The sequence below is a fragment of the Acipenser ruthenus genome, chromosome 40 (genome assembly GCF_902713425.1).
Source record: "Acipenser ruthenus chromosome 40, fAciRut3.2 maternal haplotype, whole genome shotgun sequence".
Taxonomy (NCBI): Eukaryota; Metazoa; Chordata; class Actinopteri; order Acipenseriformes; family Acipenseridae; genus Acipenser; species Acipenser ruthenus.
In genome coordinates, this window is record NC_081228.1 from 428,762 (window position 1) to 451,620 (window position 22,859).

General features: G+C 45.3%; 3 protein-coding genes and 1 long non-coding RNA gene across 10 annotated transcripts in view; 2 read left to right on the forward strand and 2 right to left on the reverse strand.

The window, feature by feature from the left end:
- LOC117397268 (rho GTPase-activating protein 32-like) overlaps positions 1 to 4,625 on the forward strand; it is a 30,638-nt gene extending 26,013 nt beyond the window's left edge. For all 6 annotated transcript variants that reach the window (XM_059010045.1, XM_059010046.1, XM_059010044.1 and 3 more), the window contains one exon: positions 27 to 4,625. In XM_059010045.1, coding sequence (XP_058866028.1) covers positions 27 to 2,435 — 2,409 coding nt within the window. In that variant the 3' untranslated portion in view covers positions 2,436 to 4,625. The remainder of the gene's footprint in view (positions 1 to 26) is intronic.
- Positions 4,626 to 4,857: 232 nt separating this feature from the next.
- LOC117397271 (uncharacterized) lies at positions 4,858 to 7,414 on the reverse strand. The gene is made up of 4 exons (XM_033996011.3): positions 6,850 to 7,414; positions 6,022 to 6,477; positions 5,610 to 5,740; positions 4,858 to 5,254 (listed from the first exon to the last, which is right to left on the reverse strand). Exons 2-4 carry the CDS (start codon positions 6,461 to 6,463, stop codon positions 5,186 to 5,188), a joined length of 642 nt encoding a protein of 213 aa, XP_033851902.3. The 5' UTR covers positions 6,464 to 6,477; positions 6,850 to 7,414; the 3' UTR covers positions 4,858 to 5,185.
- Positions 6,048 to 11,646, forward strand: LOC117397270 (lathosterol oxidase-like). 2 transcript variants are annotated; one of them, XM_033996010.3, is made up of 5 exons: positions 6,048 to 6,179; positions 8,536 to 8,753; positions 9,457 to 9,589; positions 10,302 to 10,402; positions 10,750 to 11,646. In XM_033996010.3, exons 2-5 carry the CDS (start codon positions 8,544 to 8,546, stop codon positions 11,182 to 11,184), a joined length of 879 nt encoding a protein of 292 aa, XP_033851901.3. In that variant the 5' UTR covers positions 6,048 to 6,179; positions 8,536 to 8,543; the 3' UTR covers positions 11,185 to 11,646. The 2 variants fall into 2 exon arrangements, with proteins under 2 accessions (XP_033851901.3, XP_033851900.3); XM_033996009.3 differs by lacking the exon at positions 6,048 to 6,179 and adding an exon at positions 7,608 to 7,761.
- Positions 8,689 to 22,859, reverse strand: part of LOC131708069 (uncharacterized) — a 35,999-nt gene continuing 21,828 nt past the window's right edge. The window contains exons 2-3 of the long non-coding RNA XR_009311242.1: positions 17,722 to 17,792; positions 8,689 to 8,821 (exon numbers count right to left, since the gene is read on the reverse strand). This is a non-coding gene — a long non-coding RNA (uncharacterized LOC131708069). The remainder of the gene's footprint in view (positions 8,822 to 17,721; positions 17,793 to 22,859) is intronic.

Sequence of the window (22,859 nt, forward strand, 5' to 3'; positions counted from 1 at the left end):
TGGTTAACCCTGTTCTTGTTTCTCAGGTGTGGACCGGTGGAGCAGTGCCTTCACAACCTCCGTTAAAGCCTGCTGATCAGCCCGCCCCGCTGTCGCACCACCACGCAAGCAGCTCTGCCCGGCCGGCCTCCGCAATGGCTGCAGAGAAGCCCAGAGAGACCGCCAAGCCTCCTGCCCTCCAACCACGGGCAGAGTCTGTCCCCCTGTACCACGCCTACGGCCCCACACCCCCACCCCCGCCGGTCCGCTCCATCGAGAGCAAGCTGGCAGCCGCCACCCTCTCGGGCACGGCTGAGGCAGCAAACGCCTCCAACTTCCACTCCATCCTGGCTGTAGCCTCGGTGCCAGCCTCGGTGGAGGAAGCTCTGCCTCCACCCCCACCTCCCAAATCAGCTGCCCTCCAGCAAGCATACCTCTACCACTCCAAATCAGAGAGAGTGCCGGAGCCCAGCGTGGAGGCCTATTACTATCACAGGGCTGGGTCGCTAGGGCAGTCCTCAGTACCCTTCCACTACCGACCTGAAAGTGTGCCACCCCACCTCTCATGCCCTTCCAAACCAGAGCCCCAGCCTCTGTACAGCGCCCGCAGCGACACCCGCTGCGACATCCGCTACAGTACTCTCGGACCGAAGGCCATGCACTCCAAACCCCGGGGGGTGCTCAGGGCTGAGTGTGGTCCTGCAGTGCCCACAGTACTGCGCAGCCAGGGGTACTCCCCAGTCGACGCTTCGACGGTGTACCCCACAATCCGGAGGGTCCGTTCTCTGCACGCGGCTCCCACGGTCCGCTCTGTGCCAATCTCCCGCACCGAGGTCCCTCCGGACGATGAGCTGTACTACTGCCAGCGGCCGGTCTACCAGTACAAGCCCTACCAGCAGCCCTTGCAGTCGGAATACCACGTCACCCAGCTGCAGCCCTACTTTGAGAACGGCCGCGTTCAGTACCGCTACAGCCCATCCTCGGGAGCCAGCCCCCTGGACGCCCCCTATTACGACGTAGACCCTTACGGCACCATCCGGCTCCGCCACGTCCACTCCTTCACCAGCCGTGACCTGACTCCGCAGCTCAGCAAGGCAACCGGCAAGTCTGGCGGATACCACTACCTTTCGAGGGCATTGATGCCCCCAGGCAAGGAGCACAGCTTTGTGAGTCGGGACATGCCCCCCTCACAGGACTTCAAGGCACTTTACCTGGCCTGGGACCCGGAGGAGACCGACAAGTACCGGATGCAGTCCATCCGACGTGAGAGCAGGACCCGGCAGAAGACCAGAGTCCCCGTGATGTCACAGTATGACAACGTGGGTCCTCTGCTGCAAGGGGAACTGGGCGGGGTGGAGATCCTGCACCTGCGTAGCAAGTCCGACCCTGGGAAGGCTGTGCTGATGGCTGCAGAGGGGAAAGACGGACGCTATGGGGCAGCAGCCCAGCCTCCGAGGCACCTTATTTCAGAAAGCGAGGTCCTCTCCTATATGGAGCCCGATAGGCACTACCAAGGGAATGGGCTGAACGACAAACCAGCTTTGCCTCAGAAGCAAGCTGGATCCAGGAACCCCCAGCCAATGCAGCCCCATAATCAACCACACCAACCACAACCTCGAGCTCTCCCTCCGCAGCAACAGGAATCGAGCCAGGCTCACAAAAACGAGCCTGGAGAATACGAGCACAGCAGCAGCAGGCTCTGGCAGGAACACCAGCCCAGCTACGAGAGGCAAGACCCAGAGAGGCTTAGCATCCGGATCAGAACCACTAGCAGCTACCCTGAAGAGGATCCACAGCTGGTCTCTGGAAAATCCAGCGCCCCTCCCAAACCAGAACGATCCCACAGCATCCGGGGAACCCTCCCACACTACCAGCACCACCACCCCTCTAATGCCCCTCCGCACCCACAGGAGAACCTGGAGAGGGACTACACCCTCCCACACTACCAGCACCACCCCTCTAATGCCCCTCCGCACCCACAGGAGAATCTGGAGAGGGACTACACCCTCCCACACTACCAGCACCACCCTGCTAATGCCCCTCCGCACCCACAGGAGAATCTGGAGAGGGACTACACCCTCCCACACTACCAGCACCACCCTGCTAATGCCCCTCCGCACCCACAGGAGAACCTGGAGAGGGCCCATGGCTCTCAGTACTCTTACCAGCCCCATGGCACAAGACACAGTGCCATGACTGTCCTGTCGCAGTATGATAACTTGGATGACTACCACCCTATACCTCAGCCTCAAAGTCAGCCACAGACTTCCCAGCCCAGCAGGGGGGGCGGTGGCACCCTTACAGGGGGTGGTGTCAGTGGGGGTGGTTCTTTCGTAGCTCCAGGCTTCCCCCATGCTCTCAACAACAGGGCATATTCTACTGCCCTGGGGCAGGGCTCCTTCCTTCAGGCAGAGTTGTCCTTGCAGAGACCTGAAGCAAAAATCCACGCAGAATGAGAGGCTTTTAGTAGAAATAAAAAAAATTAATAAAAAAAAATAATTAAATAAATAAAAATAGACATCAGCAGCCTCTGCAGGACAGCGGACTGTCGCCTCGTTTTTTTTTTGTATTTTTTAAACAAATGTAAAGAGAAAAATAACACACAAAACAAACAAAAATGCAAAGACTTTTTACTGGACTGAATGTATCATAGATTCTGCCCTTGTCTTTACTGTCACACAGCTGTGATTTAGTAAAAGGGCAGGTTTAAGAAAGAAAAAAAAAAAACAGCCACTGCTACTGTTGTGTTTGGGCTGCTTCTTCTGTAGGAGGGGGGCGGGGAGCAGGGGTTGCATTTTAGAAATGCATGTCTGATCTCTCTCAAAAGAAGTGTGCGTGCGAGTGTGTGCGTGCGTGCGTGCGTGTGTGTGTGTGTGCGTGTGTGTGTCTGCGTGTTTTGCTTTCCGTTGTGCACTACCTGGTTCTTCCTGTGTGGAACGAGGGACGGCCTATTTGGTGGTGTCTCTTCTCAGTGCACGTGACCGTGTGCTCAAATGGGACAGGGGGACCCCCAGCAAGCTGAGATGAATTGAAGCAGGTTTTTTTTATTTTTTTTTATTTTTACTCTTGCCTTTTATAAAGGAGAAATTTGTGTGTGGGGGGGGGGGATGTAAACAGATATACAGTATATATATTTCCTCATTTGTGGAGAGATGTGGATATGCAGGTCCAAACAGAAACACATTTTAGGAGTCTATTTGTGAGTAAATACAGTGTAACATGGATGGATTGCTAAAGAGGGGTTGACATGAAAACCATTTGAACTGTTGTGAATTCTGAGCTGTTCTCTCCACTGCTGTACATGCAGCTCATTTCAGCAGAGAATTATACAAATACATGTCTCACTGATGCCTTTGAAATATTGTGTGTACATGTGTTAAAATCCATGGCGTGTTGGCTCAAATTCTTACTTGTTTTGGGGAGTGAAGAAATCTCATACGGTCCATCCATACTGGCCCTAGAATGAGCAAAAATAGAACCAAAATTAGATACAAAATTAGAGGGGGGGCATAGCTATTAAGGTCTTTGAGTGTATTTTATTTTATTTTTTGTACAGGATTTTCGATGTTCGCTCCCTGATTGTGAGACAGCGTTTGAGGTAAAGCAGTCAGAAACCTTCCCCTCCTATATTGTCAGTTTATTCCTTCTATAAAATCCCATTGTTTCAGTGTGTTATTATAAATATATGTCTATAATAAGCATTTGGATAACAAAATATTTTTCTATCTTTACCCCTGACAGAGTCTAAAAGATGCAGTGTTCATTTTTGTAATGTACAGTAAATGTTGTAATGTTTTTAACCGTTAGTCCAGGTACACGTGCTTGTGATCCCCTGACATGTCGATTAGAAATCATCAATGCTGCTTCAGTGCCCCTTCCAGTGAGTTACAATGCACTCCAGTTATTAACACAGCGAGGCACAGCTGCTTGATTTAACAAACACAAGCAACATGGCATTCTTGAAAGCAGTGACATTCTGCATTCGTTCACACATTCGAAATGAACTTGTAGATCGCATTCACGAAGTTTGCATTTCACTTTTGCACTTGTGGTGATGTTGTGTATTACAGCCCGCTGGGAGGCAGGTGACTGTGTTCAGTGCAAATGAGAACCCATGTGCTGTCTTGAGCTGTTCTGGTTGATTGCAGTTGGTACTAATGAAAGGGCCCCTACAATAGAGCAATGCTTTTTAGTTCATGGCAACTGAGCCGCTGCTAATATGACTACATCCAAGCCAGCTGATGTAGAACAGCACACAGAAATTGCTGACCGTTCAACCCCATTATTATTATTATTATTATTATTATTATTTCATTCCTGTATCTCAGCCTGTTCTAGAATCCAGTTTCACAGTAACTTTTAAGATGTTGCTTCATTTGAACCTTTTAAAACTGTAACGCTATTGTGCCGATCACCTGGTATTGTTTTAATGCAACGTCTGTTTATTCTGATACTAGTATGTGATTTGTTCTGTGTCTTGTAATAAATGATGACTCTTTATTTTAAAGGAGAGGCTGCATCCTTTGGCTTTCACAATCAATTGTTTCAGTAGCGTGGCATCAATACAAACTTCTCGGTTTGATCAATGTAATCCGGACAATATATTAACAAGAATGGACAAAACAAATAAAAGCAATGGGCATAAAGCACTGGGTGTGTGTTTCATTTGAATAGTGTCTTCACTGGGGTTAGTAGAATGAGTGTCTCGGGGTTTACACTGCAATGCAGTATGGCTGGCATGTGGTATTGAATCCAGCAAGCAGGGATAGATATTTTTATCTGTGTGTTCCTCAGCATTGCTTTCCTAACTATTGCTACAGGAATATCCAGGTTCTGTTTTTCTGTTTTTGTTTTGGTTGAAAGAAAGAAAAAAGAAAGTTTGCATTTGCTACAGTTTATTTACATTACAGATGCCACAAAAAATAACAATGACTTCATACAAAATAATATAAAAATAAAAAGAGATAAAGCAGTAACAGTTTAGTGTCAATGGCACTTTTTCAATGCACAATTCTGGAGCAGTCAAAGTATCCCTTGGTTCAGTGCAGGAGGGGGGGATAGTACAAAAAACAAGTGAATCCTGCGTGTAATCTGACTGGCATAGCAACTCTCCAGGTGCATTCTCTACAGTGTCCTTGTTGGGGGTTTCAGAAGCACTGGAGTGGGTGTGTTCTCATGCCCACTCTGCAGGGCAGGTCTCACCACTTCATCTCCTGCTCTTCAGTGACTCGGACTCAGAGCCACCGGTGACTTGCTCTGGTTCAGGAAGTTCATTCTGTGGAGGGGAAAAAAATGGGTTGAAATAATGAAGCCAATCACACATCGCTTGAACAGAAACGATTCATGTAAGTCTTACATGCCTGGATTCGGTTCAAAGAACTGCATTCAATAGAACCCAGTTGTATTTTGTTTGCAGGTGAATTCTTACATACCTGCATTCAATAGAACCCAGTTGTATTTTGTTTGCAGGTGAATTCTTACATACCTGGATTCAATAGAACCCAGTTGTATTTTGTTTGCATTTATCATTTATTAAATCTACCCACATTAATAAATGATAGAAAACAACCTCACTTTCCCTGATGACCAGCACTTCACTTAAAATCCTGCTGAATATGCCTGCACTTTACCAGTGGGACTGTGACATCTTCATCAGGCAGCCCGTCCTCTTTCAAGACATCGTCTATGGGGTCCAGAATCCTCCCGTCTCTCTGTCCCTCGCCGTCCATTCCTGCACACCGCCCCTCAGCAGCAGACAAGCCTGCAGACAGATCAGGTGACCTGGTTTAACGATAACCTGTTGTACTGCAGCAAGCAAGCACAGACTTTAGAGATCACACGTTTGGGTGGAAATAACTGAGCTCAGAAAATCAGAACAGCAAATATGCAATGGAAATCACTCCAATGGCATTAAGGTGGGAGTCTGCAGTAAAAGGCTCAAGAAAGCGATCTGCCTGCCTTCCCTATTAAAAACATTCTAATGAAACACAGTTATCTACGTTGTTGCTCTACTGCTTTCTACAGGTGTCCGACGTTGCGCACCATGTGAAGAAACCCATGTCCATTCAGCAGGGGCTGCTTGAATAGGCTCTGCGTCCGCCTGCACGTCTGGCACAACGTGCACTTTGTACTGCTGGAAGTTACAGCGGTGCAGGACTCGCGTGACAGACGCCGTGGAAATCCCCGACTCCCGAGCCAAGGTGCGTGTTGATTTTTGGGGATTAAGGGCAACGTTTGTGACGAGTGAGGAAGCTGTCGCGCTGTCCGTGATCAAACTGCGTCCGCGTCGGCGAGGGCCGCCGTGTACCGATCCGGTTTCGCGGAACCTCTTGATCACGTTATAGACCGTGGCGGTGCAGGGTCTTGGACGGTGCGGGTATTTCATGTGGAACAGTACGCCGGCTGCCCGCGCACTTCCTCTCATCGTACTGTATATGGCGATGATTTCCCGTCGCTCCTCCACTGTGAACCTTTCAGATTTCATGGTTCACGCTCAGTCTGTAAATAAACAAAACAGTAAGTGTACATGGTACTGTACACGACTTGCAACTCCCCGTTATCATCAAGTGTGTCAGATGGGACACAGTCAGTGTCTAAAGTCTAAACCAACAGCGTGGCGCTCGCTCTCTCTCTCTCTCTCTCTCTCTCTCTCTCTCTCTCTCTCTCTCTCTCTCTCTCTCTCTCTCTATATATATATATATATATATATATATATATATATATATACACTGCACATACGGATCGGTTTTAAATAAATACATCCACTAAACATGTCTTATTCCGTGTGTTGCCATTACCCTTAAAATTCACATTTCTGAGTTCTCATGCCGCGATTTACAAACAGTAAACTCGAGAAGTGTTAGAAAGTACCGTGAAACACTCCTCTTTGAATCCAGCGCCTCTTGATTAGCTGAATCAGCAGCATTAAGCTTCTTTGTTACGGTCCAAATGCAATTTTATTTCAACGAAAGTATTCCATTGTTTACCTTCTGCATCAGCGTCCCCCAGAAGGTATTTCCCCACCGGAAAGCACGACACCAGGTATTTAGGTTCCGACTCAATTTCTACACTGTGCGCAGGGGACACGTTTGCAGAAACACCACAAACGGGAGTTTCTTTCTTTCGGATTTGGTTTTCGGAAATATTTTCTTAACTATTGGATATAAGCTAACTGGGTATAATAACACAATACTTATAAATAAAAGTGAATGTTCCGCGATATGTCACACGTTAACTTTAGACATGTCGTTGCAGGGTTTAAACCACTCCTGGTTTAACTCAAAGCCTTTTTGTGAACAGCACAACTGTTTTGGTTGTTGGATTTTAATTAAAATAATTAATGTGCCTGGAACGGAAGAACACTGCCTGTTTAATTTGGGAGCGTCTCATAAAACGATCACGTCATTTACATCACGGTCAGACCACAGCCACAGCCAATCGGCAGTGAGCGGCTGACATGACGTACAGTTTCTAGGCGGAGCCGAACACGTCCCCCCGCCCCAGTTTCGACTCTTCTTAGTCCCATTGGTCACTTTTTGCCTGGAGACGAGGAAGGCGGCTCCCAGCAACCAAATGTTGATTGGACGCTGCGCTAAAAACCTTGATATATATTTTTTCGATTGGTAGATCGTTCCTCTGGCCAGTGTAAACATGCAAGAAAGGTGGGTTTTGATTGGATACCAGATTCTTCAGCGTTCGAAACGTTTACCTGCCGCACAATGCTGATTGGTTAGTTTGGCACAGCTGTGTTTAAGGTGATGGAGGGTTGAACTTCGTGTGCAGGTATGTTGTTATACATTATGTGTTAAATTAAATGCTATTTACATTAAAACGTACTTCCAAATTAAATCGCAATTGATATTAAATTAAACTGTAAAACGGGATGTATCTGTATATAAAGCAGGGATGTAGTTTTACAGTAAAAAATTGCTTATTTCACGGTCTATTTCAAGGTATTCCACGATTAAACCTAATATTTATTAAAACACAAAAAGTAAAATTGCGTTGTCACATTCAAAATTGACAATAAATGTTCGTAAATATTTAAATTCTTACCTGAAAAAGTAAATGCTAAATTGTACAAAACATTCACCATCAGCGAGTCAGACAAACAAAGTTTCCAAAAGCAAGTGACAATGTTGTATTTATTTTTTGTCAAAAATAAGTATATTTACACTATTTCAAAAATTGGATTTTTTTTTTTAACGTATAACGACATATTACGTGTTAACCGTGAAAAAAAAAAACAGCCTTGGTAATTCGTAATTTATCAAATGCAGTATTGCGATGATACTGAAACATGATATTCAGGTTGTATTGCAATAAATCACTTTACTGTTGCCTTTTTTAAGTTAGCTGATGGAAGTTGATAGTATAGCTGAATAAATAAATACAGACATACATCTTACAATGATATCACAGTGACAAGACAGTGCCTGATAACGAGGTACATATGTTCATCTATCCAGAGTGTAGTAAATACAGCAGACCCGCCCAGTGAAAGAAGAGGCTTTCAAACTCGTCTGTTTCAAGTGCGTGTGTGTTTTCACTCTGCAGATAAAGAAATGGATCTTGTACTCAGTATTGCCGATCACTACTTCTTCACGCCCTATGTCTACCCGGCGACGTGGCCGGAGGATGACGCGCTTCGGCAAATCCTGGGACTCTTGGCGGTGACCAACCTCGGAGCTGCCGCCCTCTACCTGGTCCTGGGGTCTCTGAGTTATTACTTCGTCTTCGACCACACGCTGATGAAACACCCGCAGTTTCTGGAAGTAAGTTCAAAGGGGGCGGCGGCGATCGGGAGAACGCAGTGTTCCGTGAAACACCGTGCCAGTCACACCTGAATTAAACACGTAGCAGCATTAACTCATTTTAGTACGACAGCCCATCAGGGCAGCAGTGTGGAGTAGTGGTTAGGGCGCTGGATTCCAGACCGGAGGGTCATGGGTTCAATCCCCAGTGGGGGACACTGCTGTTGTATCCTTGAGCAAGGTACTTTACCTAAAATTGCTCCAGTAAAAACCCAACTGTATAAATGGGTAATTGTATGTAAAAAATAATGTGTAAAAAAATAATGTGATATCTTGTAACAATTGTAAGTCGCCCTGGATAAGGGCGTCTGCTAAGAAATAAATAATAATAATAATAATAATCAAGGAATGCTGCAGAAACGTTTCTGAAAAGAAACACAAGGTAGATTTATTACAGGGTGTGCGGTGCTTATAAGAGCTGCTGCACTTTACTCCTGTCGCGCTAGTTCTGCTACATCGTTAATTATGGTCTTGGAGCTACAATGCGACTGTGCATCTCACCAATATTAAGTGCTGTATGACCTGTGAGCACTAAAGCAGACCTCTCCATAGAAGAGTGGGTCTGATTCCATTGGGCCCTTGCTAGTCTAATTCAATCCCTGATCCCTTTCCCTCGCAGCAGGAGTGATTGTGCTGTTGTTGTAATGACCTTGTTTACTTTCAGAACCAGGTGAGGAGGGAGATCTGCTATGCCATGCAGTCCTTGCCATGGATCAGCCTGCCTACAGTGGCCCTGTTCTTTGCTGAAATTAGGGGTTACAGCAAGCTGTACGACAGCGTTGACGACTCCCCTTATGGTAAGATGCATGCTTAGGTGTCCTGTAGCTTACATGTTAACACGGGCTGGCATTTTGAGCTTTGCATCGGTCACTGTCTCAAAATCTAAAGTTTAGTTGAACCGGAATACAGACACCAAGGGGGGTTATTTTCGTTGTGTAAGTGGGGCTGCCCATATGTGAGCACGCCCCTTACTCAGTTACATATCCATGTTCAAAACAACAGGACCCATAAAACGCCACTCTCCACCCATCTGAGTGACATTTATTTCGGGTGTGGAAAGCACTTTCTTGATGTGATACAGGTGAGTTTGTGGTACAGGTAGAATAGTTAGAATGGACTCATTTGTACTCAGATCACTGATAAAAAATAAAAGCATACAACAGTGTGACACGGGTATCATTAACATTCCCAGTAGCGTTCTGCATTATTGTGATACTGTACAGGTATGTGGTTAGGAGTAACCATACCCCACTTCAAACAGCATTACCGTACTATAATCTGAGCAAAAAAATCAATATTATTACCAATTCAAAGAAGCCACGAGTCTCAAAGCGCTGCACATTCATAAAGTCAGCCGGCTGTCCTGTGTACAGTAGGGGATTGCTGACTGTTGTCCCTGATGTAGTATAAGGCATTGTATAAGGCAGGGCCTCTGAATGCTTTTCCTATTGCACAGTAGAATGGACGAGCTCTGATCAGTTGTCGTGTGTGTCGCCTCTTACCTGACAGGCTGGCTGGGAGTGATCCTCAGCATGGTTTCCTTTCTGTTCTTCACTGACATGAGTATCTACTGGATCCATCGGCTCCTTCACCACAAGCTCATTTACAAGGTAAGTCTGCATTGCAGGGGATGCAAGAGCAAGACTAGCCATCCCATCAGGCAGTGTTATTCAGAGCAGCTGAGCCACGTGACGAGGGCATGAAGCTAGCAGTGCCACGGGTACGAGCAAGGATATATATATGTTTAAAAGGTGCACGATATTTGAGAAGCTTCCAAACTGCAGCTGGGAATCCAAGGACCCCTGAGGGACACATGCCTAGTGTTCCGTGCATGTGGACGAGGAGAATGTGACCTGCAGTAAATAACAGCTGCAGATGACGGTGTCGTCTCTCTGCAGCAGGCTTGGGATCAGTCCATTGTTATACCTTGACCGTGTCTCTTTTTCCCTCCCTGCAGTATTTCCACAAGCCCCACCACACCTGGAAGATCTCCAGCCCCTTTGCCAGTCATGCCTTCCATCCTGTGGATGGCTTCCTGCAGGGCCTGCCCTACCACATCTACCCGTTCCTCTTCCCCCTGCACAAGGTGGCCTACCTGGGGCTGTACGTCTTCGTCAACGTCTGGACCGTGTCTATCCACGATGGAGACTACCGCGTCCCCCGCTTCCTGCAGGCCACCATCAACTGCTCGGCCCACCACACCGACCACCACCTCTTCTTCGACTACAACTACGGGCAGTACTTCACTCTGTGGGACCGCATCGGAGGCTCGTACCGACTCCCCTCTGCTTTCCAGGGAAAAGGACCTCTCGAGCAGATCAGGAAGCTGCAGGAGGAAGGCCAGCACACGAGTGGAGGCGCTGAGAGCGGCACAGCCCATAAAAACGACTGAGCACAATTTTCTGAACCTCGTCGCACGAAACGCTCCCTCATAGCGCCACCTATTGCCTTGTGATTTATTAATACACTTTAACAACTATTAAAGGGTATTTCTGTTACTGTGTGCTTTAGTTATGGCCTGAAATACCCTTTCATTGTTTGATTTGAGTGTGTGTCGATGAAGCTGTTGTTTAGCTGCACACAGCCCATGCTGTTTAAACACCAGCTTGCTGACTGAGTGTAAGGGATCACAGCTGTGGGACAAGACTAATGTAAAGGACAGTAATGCTGTAACACAAGAACATCTTCCAGTCCTGTTACATTCTAGCGATGATTTACATACGTTTCATGCGTAACACAATACTAGCACGCGCAACACTCAATAATACTTCAAGGATGCAGAAACCAGGTGGAAATGTGGGATTCATTTCTGACACAAAATGAAAGCAACAGCAATAAAGAATGAGGCAGTGCGTCGTAGATCTCGCTTATATTTATTAGAATGAGAGCCAGGTGAAAGTGAATGAGATGCAGGAGGAAGGGGAACACAATGGATCCTTTATTAAATATGTTGCTTTTAATAAGAGGAAACCACATGGCGCATGGCTTGTGTGCTTTTATCAAGTTGCTTCAGTAAGACAGTGTTTGCTTTTGATTAGGCTTTGTTTATTGAGTCACAGTACTGGCTGCCAGTGTGCATGTAGGAGATACTCCAGAGATCCACAGTGGAGTCTCAGAAACCCAGCCCTGCCTGGGTCTGCACTGATCCTTCTCTGAACCGAGATGGGATGTTAAAGTTTGGTTTGTGCAGCATGCTTTGAATTGTAGGTCAGGTTGAATTGGTGAGAGTCTCCTGTGTTTGTCGAACAGGCTTCCCAAGACTCTAGCATTCCCATAGCAAGCCTACATGCGAGTCAGAGCCCGTACCTACTGTAAGATCCAATTCTATAATACAACACTGAAGTAGCGTTCAAATAGAAGACTTTAATCATTACAGCTAGGAGCTTTAAAACAAATTTGAGTTTGGTGAGAGGTGAGACTATTCGTTTACCGGGATGGCTTCAGTCTATTAATATTGTAGCAGTCTCGGTTAACGCAGGCAGGCGCATCACACAGGGCGAGGCAATCCGCACAAAGACGGAGGGCAGGTGTGAACCCGGGACCTCTCACACTAAAGCACAGCGCTGATACCACTGTACGAAAGAGCCGGCTCCTTTGCAAGGATCGTATATCGGGCTTATGTCTTCGTGTGTGATTACGTCACCTAGCAGCCCTGCTGCTGCCTTCCCCCGTGCACGCTACAATGTTATTGAATAATGTGGCAATGCAACCTGTGCTATAATGATAGACACCAATCCATATCTATCAGTCCCCAATGCTTTCTAACACAATGACACAGAAATGTGTGGAATAACATGGGCTGCAGGGACAAAGAATAATGCTGAAGTTCTACGTTCTACATACCCGCATGATACGTCTTTTTAATTGTGTGAGCTCAGTCTCATTCATGACATGGTTTCAAGCTGTTTTAGCTTTCCTCGGTCACAGCCAGTTTTCTCTCCAGTTCTAAAGATGTTTTTAACCTCTGTTCCTCATGGTCAGTTACACAGCTGACTTTGTTGATTTGATTCTTGGCTTTTTCATCATCAGACTGTCAGCCTAGCAGGATGTAATCTCAAAGCTGATCTGGGGCATTAATCTGCCAGGTACACTCAGAAAGACACGTCGAAATGCCATGCGCAGTATCAACCGAGCGCAACGTACTTGCAGGCAAACCCCTTTTCATGCATCCACATCTTGGCCTCCTTCCAATCAGGGCAGCAGGTGGAGCTTCAAAGCCATTGTTTCGTCGGATCGGAATCCCATTAAGATCAAAGCCTCTGTTCTCTATGTTGCCAGAGCAGCCTGGTGGAATGGCACAGCGGGCAGAGGGGTCAAGTATTCACACACACAGACTACTTTGCTGTTTAATCCCCTGCTTTAAGCCTAGAATGTACTTTGAAATGTCCTTCTCTGACAATTAGTGTTGCTGATTAGGTTCCTTTGCATAATTTAAGATGCTCAATAAAAAGATGTTCCCTGCATGGGATGCGCAGCGTCTGCAGGAGCTGCAGAGTCTCAGTGAGAGTGGAAAATACATGAAGGTTATTGATTCATGTCCTGTAGCAGTGTGTGTGGTCCTGGGCATAGGCACCAGACTATAGCTGTGCATTAATACAGAACTAATTGATGTCACTATTCACAAGGCATGATCCACACACACTGGCCTTTGCTGTACAGCCATAAGCATTATTAGGGTAACAGGGAGTCTCTTCATACAAAGGGTTGCACCTTTGAATCACATCTAACTGAATCAAGGATTTAAGTTGATTTCAAACAGTTTGCTTAAGCCTGTAGTAGTGGATACTCTATAACTAATTATTATTATTATTATTTATTTCTTAGCAGACGCCCTTATCCAGGGCGACTTACAATTGTTACAAGATATCACATTATTTTTACATACAATTCCCCATTTATACAGTTGGGTTTTTACTGGAGCAATCTAGGTAAAGTACCTTGCTCAAGGGTAAAGCAGCAGTGTCCCCCACCTGGGATTGAACCAACGACTCTCTGGTCAAGAGTCCAGAGCCCTAACCACTACTCCACACTGCAATGTCACCATTAAAAAAAAACAAAAAAAAAACCACATAAAAATGAATTCTTCTTGGTCTGAAGTCCAATATACTGTTAGTTTTCTACAGAACTAGTTTTAAAGGTTTAAATTTCATCTAATTAGCAAGCGGTCGATAACCAAATTGATTTCACTGTATACAGTACACGAGTGGGGACTCTTGTTGTTTTAAGGATCAATCACTAATTAGATTACACTTCAAGTCTCAAGACATTGTTTGTATAAATAACCTGCGCTGTATGCAGAGCAGAATGGATTCCAGGTCATTCGATCCTCTACCAGTCGTGCACAGGAGTATAACTGAACTTCATATCTGTGTTGATTAGTACAGTTACTGGTTGTAGTAATGAAACCCACATAGATACTGTTCATTAGATTCATTGTGGGGGTGTTGCTGAGAGAAGAGGAAAGAGCTTCTCATGAGTTGTGCATGCACCCGTCTCTTTGAAAGATTCTAACTGGGTGCAAGAACTTTCTTAAACGTTCTGTCGTCGTGCATTCAACACAAGTATCTTTAATCACAAGGATCTATTACTACACACAGTGCTGTTCTTTAAAAGGAGCCTCGTGCATGCAATATTGGAGAGAGGAAAAAAAAACACATAATAAGTAATAGCATGCCAGGGGTCAGGTCTACTCTCACCTGCGGAAACACAATCAACATCATTGCTTACTTTCAGAAACTCGCCTCCGGGATCTGGATTTGAACCCCTGTCTTCAGGGAGAGGAGGTTGTGGGATTAGACCACTGCGCCGCCAGCTTCCACAGGAAATCTTTTTTTCACACTGGTTAAGGAATCAACAGGACTTGAACCCAGTCCACCAAGAACAGCACAGCATAGTTTCAGACTTGGTTAATTTCCTATAAATTCAACGAAACAGGATCGTCTCCTGTGGAAGTGAGATGGCGCAGCGGGCTAACGCGCGTGCGTGTCGCGCCCCATCTCTTTGGGGGACTGAGTTCGAATCCCGGCAGTTTCTTGCTTTATTTTCAAAGGCTTGGTTAATTTCGTATAAATTCAACGAAACAGCATCGTCGTGCCGTGGAAGTGAGATGGCGCAGCGGGCTAACGCGCTTGCGTGTCCCGCTCCAACGCTTTGGGGGACTGGGTTCGAATCCCGGCAGTTTCTTGCTTTATTTTCAAAGGCTTGGTTAATTTCGTATAAATTCAACGAAACAGCATCGTCGTGCCGTGGAAGTGAGATGGCGCAGCGGGCTAACGCGCTTGCGTGTCGCGCTCCAACGCTTTGGGGGACTGGGTTCGAATCCTGGTTATTTCTTGCTTTATTTTCAAAGGCTTGGTTAATTTCGCTTATAGGTAAGTGTGAAAGAAGGATCGGCTGTGGGAGCTGGTGGCGCAGTGGTCTAATCCCACGACCTCCTCTCCCCGAAGACGGCGGTTCGAATCCCGGTCCCGGAGGCGAGTTCCTGAAGGTAAGTAACAATGTTGATTGTGTCTCCACAGATGGCGAAGGAGGTGAAGACCTGCCCTGCGGAGGAGAGAGGCTAGAAAGGGGGGGGCTCTGGCCCCCCCCGGCCGGGAAGAGAGTGGAAGGTGGGGGTGTTGCTGCCTGAGAGAATAACAAGACTGCATTTTTGTAACAGTTGCGCAAGCATTTTAAGAAGGAGACATGTGCAAGTTGTATTAATCACTAGTCTATTTTAAAGATTCTTACTAACTACATAATCATGTTTAAAGTTAAACCATTAGAAATGTATTTTTCTTACTTACTATTGTTAAGGTTTTCTTTACAGGAGGTAGATACTAAGTAAGAATCTTTAAAATAGACTAGTGATTAATACAACTTGCACATGTCTCCTTCTTAAAATGCTTGCGCAACTGTTACAAAAATGCAGTCTTGTTATTCTCTCAGGCAGCAACACCCCCACCTTCCACTCTCTTCCCGGCCGGGGGGGGCCAGAGCCCCCCCCTTTCTAGCCTCTCTCCTCCGCAGGGCAGGTCTTCACCTCCTTCGCCATCTGTGGAGACACAATCAACATTGTTACTTACCTTCAGGAACTCGCCTCCGGGACCGGGATTCGAACCGCCGTCTTCGGGGAGAGGAGGTCGTGGGATTAGACCACTGCGCCACCAGCTCCCACAGCCGATCCTTCTTTCACACTTACCTATAAGCGAAATTAACCAAGCCTTTGAAAATAAAGCAAGAAATAACCAGGATTCGAACCCAGTCCCCCAAAGCGTTGGAGCGCGACACGCAAGCGCGTTAGCCCGCTGCGCCATCTCACTTCCACGGCACGACGATGCTGTTTCGTTGAATTTATACGAAATTAACCAAGCCTTTGAAAATAAAGCAAGAACTTGCTGGGATTCGAACCCAGTCCCCCAAAGCGAAGGGGCGTGCCACGCAAGCGCGTTAGCCGCTGCGCCATCTCACTTCACATAAAACCAATGAAAAAACAAGGTCATCCATGGAAGTGAACTGGCATAGTGGGCTAATTCACTAGCGTCATTCTGGGGGACTGGGTTCGAATCCTGGCAATTTCTTGCTTTATTTTCAAAGGCTTGGTTAATTTCGTATAAATTCAATGAAACAGAATCATCCTCCTGTGCAAGTGAGATGGCGCAGCGGGTTAACGCGCTTGCGTGACACGCCCCATCGCTTTGGGGGACTGGGTTCGAATCGTGGCAAATTCTTGCGTTATTTTCAAAGACTTGTTTAATTTCGCTTATAGGTCAGTGTGAAAGAAGAGTTTCCAGTGGGAGCTGGTGGTGCAGTGGACTAACCCCATGACCTTCATTCCCTAAAGACAGTGGCTTGAATCTGGCTCTCAGAGTTGAGTTCCTGAAAGTAAGTAATGATGTTACAGGAGGAGACCTGCCTTGCAGAAATCTCTTTTAACGTTTCTAACTGTACAACAATAGAAGAAACTCTACTGGAGGTGAGCCTTCAAACCCATTTCCCCTCCACCTCCTGCCCAAAAGGAGGAACAGCATTTTCAATGCGTTGCCACTTGGCTCCACGAGAGAGTCCAGCATTGCAGATAAGATCTTAGGGCAACCTCCTCACATTATTATAATTATTATGCTTAAGTCTTTGAAAATGAAAAGAAACAAAACCCTAAAATGGCGCGTGAACCCGAGTCTCACTCTCTCCAGCTGCGTGAAACACACGACTGCATTGTGTGACGTGGACCTGGGGATAAACTGCAATTCTCAGCTTCGCATCATTTGTGACTTGAACTGGATTCAAAGCCAAACCTTGTAGGTCTAGAAGTTAAATTAAACAATATTATAGGAAATGGAGGCTTAACACATGCCTCATGTGAGACTTGAACCAACTACCCTGGGAATCAGAGTCCAACACACTACCAACTGAGCCAGCCAGAGAGGCATTAACAAGGACAGATTGAGACTGAATAATAATAATAATAATAATAATAATAATAATAATAATAATAATAATAATAATAATAATAATAATAATAATAATAATAATAATAATAATAATCCATGGTGCTTAGCAGCAATATTTCAGCAGAGGGCGCTATAAGCTAATAGAAAAGTAAATTATGCCCCCACAACTCAAACACAGTCTTTGTATAGCAGTTCCTTTAAAACATTCAGTATTTACATACAAAACCATCGCCTGCCTGTATTGAATGCATTAGTTATAAGTGCAGCAAACCCTTTCGAATATTTGTTACCAGCTTTGAATAGAGAATTCCTATTATCTACTTTAACTCTTTTTCATAATTGCGTGCATTTATATTACTGTGCTCTGTCCACCAGAGGGAGCCACTTCATGCTGAAGGATGTGCAACACATGGTCTCATTTGTAGAGCTCATTGGTGGGAACCACCCCCCCCCCCCCCAAAACCACAAAGTGTTTTAAATCAAAGTAATGAAAAGCTTACAGTAGCTTTGCTCTTTTCGATGATTGTGCCATTTGGTTTGTGGGTAGAGATACACTTCTTCACTTTGTGATCTGCAAGACAAGACAAGAATACTGTAAAGAATGTTTCAGAACCGAGACACGTTTTCACCTCCTCTTCCCCAAGGCTATTTCCAGTGCACCCCAGTTAGATAAGTGCTGCCAGTTCTCTTCAAATTGAGCATGTCTATTGTGAACCTCGCAGATAAACAGGAATTCAATCACAGTTGTTTTTTTTGGTGCTCAGGTAATTTCAAGGTGTTTCAACCACAGTTCCGCGTGCCCCTTACTTTCCTAAAGGTAATTGTGTGAAAGAGCCGACTGGAGACGCAGACATTTCATTGTGTTTCAGGACTTGAGGCTTCTTCGTTCCAAGCCTGCTGATGTGATGATGACTACAGATAAAAACCCTTCAGCCTAGCAGGGTACAGGAATACAGTGCACTAAAAAATATACCTTGAACTGTGTCTAGCCAGACTATACTACATTGCCAATGCATCAAAAAAGAGCCCTAACCTGCAATGAATGAGTACATGCCTGTGTTATCCACTCAACCCATATCAACTGTGTCAGTCTTGTGTCTCAGCAGAGGGATTCCACATCAGGCAGCTGGTTTGATCCTCAGCACAGTGGCTGCATTGATCAATGTGACTTGGAATAGCAACGTTTGCAGAAAGCCCCCACCTGATAACTCAATTAGAAGTGCTTCGTGATAGATCGAGGCTGCAGAAGCGTGCACCGTATTGTGACAAGCAATAGCTGCGTTACAGCGACAGAAATCTTTAACGCTGGACAGACACTAGATTTTTCAGACGTCTGTCTCTCGTCGAGGTCTACATATATATATATATATATATATATATATATATGCACTGATATACATATGCACACACACGCTCACAAAAAACCATTACTTTCATCTTCAAATGAACAGATCACAGAGGTTTCCCCAGGATAGTTTATCCAGAACTGGCAAGCACTCAACAGTGTTGTGGATGAACTCTCCTGGGGGAAAAAAATCAGCAGCTCTCTGTTCATTTAAAGATGAAAGCATCTGACTGTTCTTGCTTACTGACCAACCTTGGAAAAACAATTCAGCACTGGACAGCTCCTCTGAGCAGCATCTAGTTCAGCTGTCCAGCGAAGCTCTGGGTATCACAGACACATGCTCAAACCCCACAGCCACAGACTCTACCTTCTGGAAATCGTGTCTGATTGGCCAGGTTCATCCCAAGGGATATTAAAAGGCACATTTGATTCAAATGATTTCCTGCCAGTTCAATACAAGTTAATGAATATAACAGAGGCAATCATACCCTGCTGGAATGGTGTAACCTAAACCAATACAGACTTTCAATTAAAAGGTAAAAGATGCTGAACGGCACTGGGTTTAAATACAGCGCAGTCTGTTTGATTGAGCTGGGGGAGGGGGGAGGGGGGAGGTAAACACTGCAGCTGTTTAAATCATTACAAGAAAGGGATTTGGGGGAAAGCAACGTCTATACAAGTGTGTGCAAGTCTCCTTGCATTATTCACAGGTTTAAAAGTGCCACTGTTTAGATGAGGAGCTCAGATAGTATCATATATAGACATGTTTGTAAAGCAGGCTTTAACATCCACCCTAAATGTTTGAGGTGATAAGAGTTGTTTGGAATGTAAAGAGAAGTCAGTTTCAAATTGCTGTCAAAAAAGTTAAAAAGTTAAAAGTTTGATTCTGCGCACGCTGGAGTATTCGAAGCGTTTCAAATGCATGGAAAACAAGAGCTCTGCAAAGATCAAGAGGAGAGACTGCAGATCAATAAACTGCTGTAATAAGTCATTAAGGACTGCGATACACTCTACCCTCTCATATTACCTCACTGGTAGAGCTAGGACTGGAGGCTGGCTTTTTCTATATATAACCCGAGTGGTAGTGTTACTCGTATTAGGGTTGGATCATCTTGTTTACTAGGGTCTCCTGTCCCAGAGTGCGGGGGGTAATGGGGTGAGTTACTAAGCTGTGCTGTTGATGCTGAATTTTTGGGGTTCTTTACAAACCAACGAGGATCAATAACTAGAAACCAGAGCTGCATTGATTGGCTCATTGGCTGATTAGCCTTATCTAGTTAGTAACTTTTCTTGCAATGAAAAATGAAAACTCTTCAACAGTTTCATTGAAGACCAGCAAAGAAAACATGGGGGACTACGACAGCTGCCAGCCAAAAGCCTCTTCCCTGTGTTGGTGGACCAAAGGAAAGAATGCTCTGCTTCACATCACAGAAACATTTAAAACACACACAGCCTTGTATCGCCGTCAAGAGCACCATGGCCCTGCTTCTCAAGGTTTTAGCAAAAGCTTGGATACAAGATGCCCTGTGGCTATGAAGAAATCTATTGCGCCTTATATCCCAGCGGATACAGAGCCACACCGCTGCGTGTAGTGATCCTTCCTTTGCTCTGATTTCAGCTGACGGAATTGAAGGGATTGTGGATGCAATCAGCAGGATGGTTCAAAGGCACGATGCAGTAAATCTGTAAGGCTTAATTCGAGAAGCTTGGGAGGGGTAAACAGCAAAAGGGACCCAGAGGTAAAGCATCCTGCTTATCTGTGCTCAATCTAAAGAGTCGGGATAAAGGTCCGGCTGCTGTATAGAAGAACAAGTAAGACATGTCACTGAGGGCTTGCCTAGCAACATGCAAACGTGCACTGCTGATTAGCTGAGGAGAGCTCTTCACCACTCCAGATCTGTGTTATTAAAGCACTTTATCCACTGCAGGAGGGGACCGGTCACTCATTTACACTGAAGTGATTAGGGTACAAAATCAAGCAGGAAGGTTAAGGTGTAAAGACAGCGGCTTCCCAGAACAAGGCCCGTTGAACCGCTCAGATAGCAGCAGCGATGTCTTTCTGTGTGTTCTGATTAGCCTTAAACAACGACCTGAGCCCTTACTAAAAACGACAGTTCAAAAAGCATTAGCAAAATCCTTACCGTCATTTAATCAGAGCCTCTGGAATTTCTGCATAGAAAAATAAAGGGCACTTATAAAAAAAACCAGTGGGAGAACTAGTAAGAGTGACTTTAACTAGCAGGCTCATCGCTTCACATCTGAGCATTAAAAACGTGTATTTTTAGAATGCCTGTTCTGTGCTGCCACTTAGAATCATCTTCTCAATTATGCTAATTGCAATCAGAGACTCGAAATCTAGCCCTTAGGTTTCCATGCCGACCTTATTTTGCATTGCAAGCCCTTTTAACCCGACACGCTCACCTCAGATCTGCACATCTGGTATGAATGCTTTAAAACTCATATCTCAAAAAAACATTTAAAACCCTCTGCTAATATTAATACTGATGCTACTTTAACTGTACTAGTAATCTACGCACAGTTACAATGTACCTAACGAGCACATCGTTTTGCATGATATAAATATCAGAAAAGGGTTAGGGTTAGATTGAGAGTTAGGTTTGAAGCACATTGTAACAAGCATACTGACACTGTAACTGTGCAAGTAGAAGCTGGACAGCCTTGAAATGACTGTCAGCACAGAAGGAAAGGGGACTGAAGCGACGGGATGCACGGGTAAGGTTGCACCTAGCCATCCTTGGATTTGTTTTTCTCTAAGAATCAGCAGTATAAAAACTCTTTTAAAAGCTCCGTCTGATCGATTTATTACTGTGCGATTGCCATATTTGCATGTGCTGTTTTAGCCTCACAGCTGCTAGGAAAATGTCATGGTCATACATGAGTCATGCAAAAAGACTTACACGTTGAGTACACTATGCATTGTAATGATGTGTAAGTGCGCATGTATTTGCTAAGTAACTTCTGTGTAATACACAGGAATTAGAGACACTTCATGGAAAGCGTTGCCCTGTTAGAAACGTTTCTAGGACCTACATAACTCAGCGGGCTCTATTCTGAAGGGTCATTTTCGACGGGGACCCGGCAATTGATTTGCTTAAACTAGCGACAATCTGCTTGAACCGATGGAACTGCTCTTCCCAGTCGCCAGCTGCCTGCTTCAGACAGTGTCATTAAAGCCTGCCTTTGATTCGCAATAGATTGAACGAGAGCTGGCTAACCTGCAGTTCTTGTGTCCACCGGCGCTCAAAACCGAGGATATATTTCAATTGTGCACTGCTTACTGTTTATTCTCAATACACCTGCTTCTACACTCAGATTTGACATGGGACTCATCCCACTGTCTGTGGAACTTACAGCGTCAATGAACTACAAAGTTCTCCAAAGACAGCTACAAAATGGATTAGCTTAAAAAAAAAAAAAAAAAAAGGAATTTAACACCAAGCCATTCTCCCGGCCAAGAGTACGAGATGCTGGATCCATCATTCACTGGATCCATCATTCACTGGATCCATCACGTACGGGAGGGGTGCATTTGAAATACTGCCAAGAAAGAGTGTGATTCATGTCCAGGTTAACTTTATGAATCACTTAGAGCAGACGCAGCATCTTTCAGACCGATTCGTCACACTGTAACAGATGTGGCAAAAAAATAAATCATCACAACAATTTTGTACCCAATTTTGTTGTTTTTCTTTTGAATAATAGCAGCTGCCTGGAAAGTCTTCCCACGCACTCGTCTTGCTCTCTGGAGCGTCTCCCAGCTCCTTCTCTACATGGCCAGGTGGAATGGACCATCAATCAGGCCGATAGAACCTGGCCTCATTCCACACGTGTTTCAGCACGGAGGGGATTCTAACCCCAGCCCTGCCTCATTAAACACCTTCAGTGTTATTATGCATTGTTTCAATGTACCGAGCGCGCACATCTCTTTGCATATTATATGTAACTTCACAATTGTATCAGCAAAGTGTTACGGTTGATGCTTCTGTTTCTTTCAATTTAGATAAGCGCACGTTCACCTCCAGTGTAATCTGCATTTGCATTTGTCCTTTGCCAGTTTCTCACTCAGAAACGTGCTTTTTATAAAACAGAAATAGCTGTTGACTGCACAGAGAAACCATCGACTAGCCTCACAAGTGTCTTCTAATACCCTATTGGTGCCATCGAATGAGAACCCAAGGGCATGTCCTGAAGTTACTATTGTTCTCTCTGTAGCACGTGGCCAGGTGGAATGGATCATCAGTAAGACAATTAGAACCTGTTCACATTCCACAC

Bases quoted from the DNA above. Each gene is read 5' to 3' on its own strand.
- LOC117397271 (XM_033996011.3), bottom strand. From the start codon at position 6,463: ATGAAATCTGAAAGGTTCACAGTGGAGGAGCGACGGGAAATCATCGCC. The intron at 5,741-6,021 runs GTGCGCAACGTC...ATCTGTCTGCAG, and splicing joins GACATGGGTTTCTTCACATG to GCTTGTCTGCTGCTGAGGGG. The intron at 5,255-5,609 runs GTAAAGTGCAGG...TCCCCTCCACAG, and splicing joins AAGATGTCACAGTCCCACTG to AATGAACTTCCTGAACCAGA.
- LOC117397270 (XM_033996010.3), top strand. From the start codon at position 8,544: ATGGATCTTGTACTCAGTATTGCCGATCACTACTTCTTCACGCCCTAT. The intron at 8,754-9,456 runs GTAAGTTCAAAG...GTTTACTTTCAG, and splicing joins AACACCCGCAGTTTCTGGAA to AACCAGGTGAGGAGGGAGAT. The intron at 10,403-10,749 runs GTAAGTCTGCAT...CCCTCCCTGCAG, and splicing joins ACCACAAGCTCATTTACAAG to TATTTCCACAAGCCCCACCA.